This window comes from Ovis canadensis, chromosome 5 (genome assembly GCF_042477335.2).
Source record: "Ovis canadensis isolate MfBH-ARS-UI-01 breed Bighorn chromosome 5, ARS-UI_OviCan_v2, whole genome shotgun sequence".
Taxonomy (NCBI): domain Eukaryota; kingdom Metazoa; phylum Chordata; class Mammalia; order Artiodactyla; family Bovidae; genus Ovis; species Ovis canadensis.
The window spans coordinates 34966757-34975050 of record NC_091249.1 but is presented as its reverse complement, the minus strand read 5'-3'; the positions used below and the strand labels follow the sequence as shown (position 1 = coordinate 34975050).

The 8294-nt window shown below is 47.5% G+C and overlaps 1 protein-coding gene across 19 annotated transcripts in view; it reads right to left on the bottom strand.

The window, feature by feature from the left end:
* Nucleotides 1–259: 259 nt before the first annotated feature.
* Nucleotides 260–8294, bottom strand: part of LOC138441089 (prolyl 4-hydroxylase subunit alpha-2) — a 145640-nt gene continuing 137605 nt past the window's right edge. For 9 of the 19 annotated variants that reach the window (XM_069591541.1, XM_069591540.1, XM_069591545.1 and 6 more), the window contains 5 exons: nucleotides 6113–6166; nucleotides 5521–5586; nucleotides 3745–3813; nucleotides 3257–3353; nucleotides 260–721 (listed from right to left, as the gene is read on the bottom strand). In XM_069591541.1, the coding sequence (XP_069447642.1) occupies nucleotides 651–721; nucleotides 3257–3353; nucleotides 3745–3813; nucleotides 5521–5586; nucleotides 6113–6166 (357 nt within the window). In that variant the 3' untranslated portion in view covers nucleotides 260–650. Of the gene's footprint in view, nucleotides 722–3256; nucleotides 3354–3744; nucleotides 3814–5520; nucleotides 5587–5635; nucleotides 5696–6112; nucleotides 6167–8294 lie in introns of all 19 variants that reach the window. The other 10 variants (XM_069591550.1, XM_069591549.1, XM_069591554.1 and 7 more) reach the window with 2 other exon arrangements.

Below are 8294 nucleotides of genomic sequence, written 5' to 3'. Positions count from 1 at the left end.
TGTGTATGTCTCAAAATTTTAAAGTAAGACATTTCACATTATAACAGCATCACAACCATGTTCTCTGAGATGCAAGGAGACTGTCTCTCTCACTTTCACTTTCTAGAAAGAACACTGAAGCTTAGAGGAAAAATAAGTGTTGAAACCTGGTTTGGAACATCAGGGTTTGCCTCTCAAGTATTCATTATCCAGATTCATTATCCAAATGGTGAACTTGGTAAAAGCTCCCCATCTTAAAAAAATACTCCAAATAAGGCTCTTTAAGGCTTCTGGCAGGGACATTTTATTTTTGGTTAAAGCCACATTAATAGAAATTCCATAAAAACAAGCATGTAAACAAGGTGTCAGAACTTTGGTTCACTGAAACATCTCACACCTAAAGCATCTGAGGTACAAAAGCACCTTGCTAGGTGCAGACCACCTGACTCTGCTCCAACCCTACCCGAGCGTCCAGAGATAGCATGGGCTGGCCAGAGAGGCTGGGACCCAGGTCATCCAGGACCTTCCCTAGTCCACTCTCTACTCCACACAAAACATTCACACCTCCAGAGACCCGTCTGATGGGACTGGAACATAGACAGGAGTCTGTCACACTGGACTTGAAGACAACACGACTGTGGGGCCAGGAAGGCGAAGGGCAGAAAACGATGTCAGTCAACTTCTGTCGATCCACACGGCCTCAAGAATTCCTGTCCTCGTTCATGGAACCACTTATTGGAGACTGTGAACAGACAGAAAGTATGTTACATTCCTGTTGGTTAGTTTAGCAGCCAAAATTAATGATTCCTTCATGATGACTCCTACACTAGGCCTGGGAATCAGACATGAGTAAGACTTGGTTTCAGTCATCAAGTTGCTTATGAGCTAGTAAAGAAAACAGATAATTGTACAAAAGTCTGTCAGTGACACAAGATATATGTATGTAGGTTGCCACAGAAACAGAGCTAAAGAGCGTTTAACCATGTAGGGGAAGAGGAAACCCTAGGGCTGGGACAGAAAGCTGAATAGGAGTTATCCAGGGAAGGAAATGGACAGAGCAGGTGGTTCCTATACCAAAGGGGTCTGGGAAGTGGGAACAGGATGAGAAAGAGAGCAAGGCACGATCCGCGCTGGTGTGTGTGTCAGGGACCCCAACAAGTCTGGCACTACTGGAATGTGGTGGGTGGGAAGTGAGATGCAAGAGGCGAGGAAGCCTGTCAGACTGTGGCAGGCCTGGAGTCGACCTCAGGGGCTCTGGGCCAGCAGATCGATCCTGTGTGTTGTGGGCAGCAGGGAAGCAGAGCCGGTGCTGTCACCTGAGGTTGTGTCTTAAATGCTCACAAACCATGCTTTTCATTTCACAGACTCATAATGAATTTAGAAAATCGCTTTTAATGTACGAATGAGGTCATGGCACTTTTAAAATACACTTTGTGATAATTAAATCATACATGTACTTAGATGAAAAAATCAAATTGTTCTACAAGGCTTCTAATGATAAACAGCAATCTCCTACCTATCCCTTCCATCACCAATCCCCACTTCCACTGAACATTTAACTCCTTCATCTCTTCTGATATTTATCCTCATTTTTCTAAGTAACATAATGTTATTGGTTGACTTTCAACTTTAGACCTTATATGTTGATAGTCTACCATGGAAGATGGGAGCTTTGGAATTTTTTACACCACTCTTAAAATACATATTTTCCTTCCTATCCCCGAATATAGTTATATCACAAGTTCTAGTTAAATTAATATTCAGTATTTATTATGTCATGTAAATATTACTCACACTTGAGCTACCTAATAGATTATATAGCTGACCATTGAACAACACATTTGAACTGAGCAAGTCCACTTATATACATGGGTTTTTTAACAGATTTATCACTTTATGTTTAAAATTAAATCTATCTTTTGCTGCACTGGGTCTTCACTGCTGTGCGCGGGCTTTCTCTAGCTGTGGCAAGGCGGGTGCTACCCTCTAGTGTGGTGTGTGGGTCTCTCGTCGCGGCGGCTTCTCTTGTTGAGGAGCGCAGAGTCTAGGTACATGGGCTTTAGTAGCTGTAGCATGTGGAATCTTCCTGGACCAGGGATCACACCTGTGTCCCCTGCATTGGCAGCCAGACTCTTAACCACTGGACCACCAGGGAAGTCCTATTTTTTTCAGTAGTAAATACTACAGTACTACATGATCCACAATTGTATGAATTTGTAAAGGCAGAACTTTGGATATGGAGGAACCGCATATGTGGAGGGCCAACTATAAATTACACATGGATTTTCAACTGTGTAGAGGGTCAGCACCCCTACCTCAGTTCAGTCGCTCAGTCGAGTCCGACTCTTTGTGACCCCATGAATTGCAGCACACCAGGCCTCCCTGTCCATCACCATCTCCTAGAGTTCACTCAGACTCACGTCTATCGAGTCCGTGATGCCATCCAGCCATCTCATCCTGGGTCGTCCCCTTCTCCTCCTGCCCCCAATCTCTCCCAACATCAGAGTCTTTTCCAATGAGTCAACTCTCAACCCCTGCTTTATTCAAGGGTCAACTGTATTTCCTTTCTAGTACAACTTTTTTCTTTTTTCTTATTTTCTTTCTCATTTGCTTAATTTTCTGTGAACCTATCACTATTTATCCTCATAACTCTCCAAGAGGGCTATAAATTCATCTCTTTGCGATCACTTCCTGTCACATCCTGCTTCAAGCCTCTCCATGACTCACCACAGCTGCTTCCAAAACAAAGCTCAACTTTCAGCCTCCACAGTTTGATTTCAGCCTCAAGCCTCATCTCTCAGTCTCTGAGCCACAAGCCTCCCCTTGTGCAAGAGACAAAGGCAGCTAGTCCCCACACCTATGATGTTGGTTTTAGCCTGAGCCTTGTTCCATGTGGGCTTTGCTTGCCTGAGACACCTTTTCCTCTTTCTGTTTCCACTTCTCCCCACTGTGACCTCAGAACCCTTGCCAGAGCCCACTCTTCTGGGGGCCACCCTGGACCTAGGATGCCTGTATAGCTATTCTTCCTTGGGGCTTCCTTAGCTCTCTAGGCATCTCTGAAAGTATTCCCAACCAAATGTCTTAGCACATAACCAGCTGAGTGGACAGCTAACATGGCTGGGTGGGACTACTGGTTATCAAGGAAAAATAAACACAAAACCCCAAAATCTCCAAAAGGGAGACAGTTTTGACTCTGTGAAAATTCAGCAGCAAGTATCTCTCAGTTCAGAGTCTCAGGCTGAGCCCAGAGGCCGCCACCACAACTGAAGCCACTCACCCCACTTGCAGCCTACAAGCACGGGGCAGGCAGCATGTCTTGTTCGGTAGTCACCTTCCCCACTCCGCAGGAGGTTGTACCAGAATACAGCTGTGCCCTGGAAAGAGAAAGCCTGTCATACAACACCCTTAGATACTGGGCCCAAGGATCTGATGCTGAGTACCACAGAGCCCCCTCTGAGCAGAAACACTCTCACTCGCCTGTGTTCAGGGGCACAGGACTCTGGGACTCCAGCGTGGAGAAGTTCCCCAAAAAGCTCCTACCCTCCGTGGTGGGGTAGATACTGAGAATCCCGCCTGGCCCTCCAGGAATTTCCCTCTGCATTCCATCTCCCAAGGGGAAGGCCTAGACCACAGGTCAGGGTTCAGGCAGGAAAGGACTAAGGTCCCTCAAAGTGACAGTCAAGGAAGCCAGGAAACTGGACTAGGAGACAGGAATGAGATCTGGGCCCTGCACTTCAACTCTGACCCCCAAGAACCAGAACTTACCTTCTTAGGCCAAATTGCAGCCCCCAGATCAGGAAAGACGGTGGCACCACCAGCTTCTACATCACTCATCTGGGAATACAAGACACAGAGCTTGGCCCTTCTGCTCAATACTCTCAGAGCAACTGGGCCACAAAGGATGTGAAAAGTATGTGGACTGTCCTCCTCTGAGCATCAGTAGCTCCACCACCAGCCCTCTGGCCAGAAAGGCTCTTCCCACACCCTGCCCTTCCCTAAACCCTGCTTAATCTGAGTGGTTCATCAGGACAGTCTCAGGAGAGATGTAGGCCTAAGGAGACCCATACCCTGGCTGTCCTCAGATGGGGGAAATCTGAGTCTGTGCTGGGAAAATGCCTGGCTGACCCCCACACCCTTTATCCTCATCCAGGCTGGCCCTCGCCTAAGCCAGTGTGCCCTGTGAGCTGCCCTGTGGCTTCTGTCACCATCGGTGGTCCCAACTCTGCACTGTTTCTCTGGCTTCAGTAACTTGCAGCTCTAGTCAGACCCTCACCTTCCCACAACAGCCACCCTCCCAGGGCCAGCTAGGGTACTCTGTCTCCAGAGGGCCTGCTTCTCGCGCAGTAAAACCTCAAGCTAAATGGAACACAATTTCCATAGCAGCAAGGCTGCACTCATGCCCACAGAGCTCAGCTCATGCCCAAAGCACAACTTCTTTCTCATCCGGCTCTCTTAATTCAAGTTTTTTGCCTGTAAGGTAATAAAACGTGGAGCTAAAATATTTCCACAGGACACATACCAGACAGACTGAAGGGCACCCAGCAGACAAATGGTAAATGTGGAAAATGACAACCCCTGATGGCCTCCCACCAGAGCGAGGATCAAATCCAGGCTCTCTCCTAAAACCTGAAGGTCCTGGCAGTCTCACCTGCCTCTCCCTCTAGTCACCCCAGATTAACACACTATCTCTGAGACACACCACCCTTTTTTCTCTTGTTCCAACATCCCAAGTTCCTTCCCTCCAGGCCTCCACACATTCTCCTCTCTACCAGAAATCTGTTCTACCAACAAATTTCCACTCAACCTTTAAGTCTCAACTGACATATTACTTCTCAAGGGAGGCTTTCTCAGAACCTCCACTCTGCATTACTTCTTCAAAGCACTTATCACTATGGTAACCAAAAAATGACCTCTCCTATGTCTAAAGTCTTTCATATTAGACCATAAGCCCAAGAGAAACCACACATGTCCTGCTCACCAGCACATTCATAGCAGTCCCCAGCACATAATAACCACGCAATGAAACTTAAACAAGACACCAAAGGGGAAAATGGACACAGGCTTCTGTCTCTAAGTTACTTCTATGCCTCTTCAGGGCTACCCCTTTCAGCCAAGGGGAGAGGAACCTGTTCCTCGTGTGAGAGGTAAACCTAACCCTGGCTGGAGTACAGGCAGCAGGTGGGAGGCAGGCAGGCCACTGAGCTCCGAGGAAATGAAGGCCGCTTCATCTAAGAGCACTTTCAGGCCACCTCCTCACTCTGATGCCAAGCAGAGACCTCTCCAGGACACCCATCCCCAAAGTCCAGACTAGCACTGGGCCCATCAAAAAGGAGCCAGGATTGTAAATCACAGGAGTTGGGAGAAGCACACAAATGGAAACATGGGGCAACACTCTACTCCAGCGAAGAAGGGTGCTGAGGGCCAGGAGGACCCAGCCATTGAGCAACAGCTGGTGGTATCGGCTCTGATGGGAACATATTTAAGAGAGCACTCTGGACCCGGGCTCCCCTTAAGCCCACACACTGCAGGCATCATACTTACGTAGTTTAAGAACGTGGCCACACGATTCCCCGTCCCTAAACGCTTGAAAGCATCTTGCTCATCTTTCTATAAAATTAAGTGAGAGCACACAGGTGGGCCTGTACCCAATACTTACATAGTTAAGAAACGTCGCTAACCTATTCCCCTCCGTTTTGAGGCCGCTGTCAAAAGGTCGCTGCAATAGACAACAACTTTCACCCAAGTTTGCAACTGACTTTCCCCGCCACCCACAGGACTGAGGCCAAAAAGGTCGAGGGAAGGTACTAAGCAGGAGTTCCATACATAGGCCTGGACCAGGGGCCAAAGCTGCAAAGGAAATCCTGGCTGGGCATGGAGGAGAAGGGGCAGGAAAGAGTTCACAGAGACCTAGTGATGTCCTCTGCTTCAGAGTCAGGGCAAAGAATGGCAGGGTTGGGTCAGGGGGACCACTCCCAATGTCAGGGGAAATAGCCGGGCTGCACTTGGCTCTGGACTTGGGCTTCTCCAGTAACAAAGAGAGGGCCCTGGTGAGGCGGGGGCTCCTAGGTGAAGGCTACAGCCTTCTCAAATCAGTTAGAGCAGGGCCTTTGAAAAAACCTGAGCAGGGTCTTACCCTGGAGAAGTCAAAATGTGGCTCGTACTGTCCTCCCATTCCATAATTAGCAACCTGGTAGGAAATAACAGCATTGGACTTTGTCAGCAGCACAAACCACCTTGAAGCAGCCCATCTCCCCAGGTAACAACCAGAACCCCGAGGAGCAGCCTCTCTGAGGAGGGTAGCTATGCCCTGCCATTTTGGGCAGAACAAATGCTACAAACAGGTCTATAGTTGTGTCCAAGAGGAAGGGTGCAGCACACCCAGAAAGCACATGATGGGCAAGCTGCAGATGGCCACCGCGGAGAAGCTCCAGCCCTTGAGGGACACATGAATGGCAGCAGAGGGAGCCCTCCTTCAGGCAGGCCATGATTATTTGCAAGATAATGAAGTGGTAATCCAGAAGAATGCCAACAATAAATTCAGAACTGGTTTGTTGGGGGGAGGTTCTTTTTAGTACTAGTCTGGGAGCTACTCAGTGCCTGGCCATGCTCCTGCCACCTCTGTCACCAGGCCCCAGAAACTCATCTTGGTCAGGCTGAACAGGACAAACAAATCCCACCCCATCTCATAGTGGTCCACTGCACGGAACACTTCTGCACCCAAGTACAGCATCAGGGCCCGGGCAGCTGGCTGCAGGGGCCCCAAAACTGCTGCTCTATCTCAGTGCCCCCAAGTGGAGCCTGAACCCAGACCAGGGCCTGAGCCACCCTGAGCCAGGTATCACTAATTGGATCAGAAGTCATAAACACCTTTGTGAACAGTTTACCAGCACAATGTAAGTTCGAAGTCACGATGGTTATTTTAGCTTCAGTAGCTAGATGAGAGACGAAGTTCAAGATGAAGTGCAAAATCTGACATGAAAGCTGATGTACCAAATGGTACCACCAATGTCCACCTGGGAACACTTGGCTACTGTGTCTTAAGGAAACCATAAACACTTTGAGGATTCAACTATTAGTCCTCAGAAAATTGGTTTCACATAAACTTTGTGGTGATTCTAAGAGTTAGGAGAGAGATGCTGCAAAACTGGCGATAATGGCCATCTATGAACAGCATGGAGGGAGAGGGAGGAGGGGCTTTACAAGAGAGAAAATCCTCCTTTTGGAGTAGAAAACAGTATTTATTGAATGCGATGAAACGCAGATTTGGGGCAGAATGATTTTTTCCAATGTCCATAAAAATAAAAACATTGATAAGGAGAATCAGAATCAGTGGAAGAAAACATCCTGTCACACACTGCTTCGGCCTTCAAGTGTCCCACAGCCAAAAATACTATCAACAGTGCAAGGAGGCCTAGTTCAGCAGGTGACCCTGAGACTGAAGATGCATGTAAGGAGAGAAGTGCCAGAGAAGCTGATGAAGTGATACCACAAATGATTTTTCTTTGGATCCACTATAGCCAAGAACTTGAAGAAAACTTTAAACATGACTGCGATCAGTTTGCCAATGCATTCAGGAAAGTTCGCTCGCTGCTTGTTGCAGGAGGTGCAAGGTATGACTGCATTTTCCAACACTCCCACTTGCTAGATGGAGTGCTTAAATTTTCACTACCTGGGGATAATGAAAGAAGCTACATTGTTACGGGTGGCTCATCTTTTAGCAGTTTTGAGAATCATGGTGATTCTCACATTTGATCATAGTGTTCAGGCTACTGTACCTATACTATTTAATACCATCCCCAAATAGTACAAGTGCCATGGGAACTTTTGGATGTGCAGCCATCAGAATCACCATCTGGGAAACTCCAGGCCCCAGACTCATACCTTACATAAAAGAAGCTGTACATCAAAACTGATTCCTGAGAGGAGGTATTCATCTGTCACAAAAGTATTAAGAGTCAGTCCTTTGAAAGATGTGGGTATTTACAATTCCGAAGTCAGAGTGAAGGGGGGAAAAATAATTAGAAATCACTTTTTTGGTGAGACTGAGACATCAGCAGAGTCTTCAATCTTCAGGAATTCTGGCAATGCAGAATCTCTTCCACTCTCAGACAGGCCCTCATCCAACTCAAAAGAAAGCCTCGATCGCCCTTTCTTCCAAATGATCTAAAGCAAACACATCAACTACAGATGAGAGTGTCAACAGACAGCAGAAGAACCTGTTCCTTTCCAGAAGCCTGTAATGCTCCCATGGGGACCCTGATGGGAAGGCTCTTGCTTGGCATGTATCACACTATGTGGGATGAACACTAGGAGAC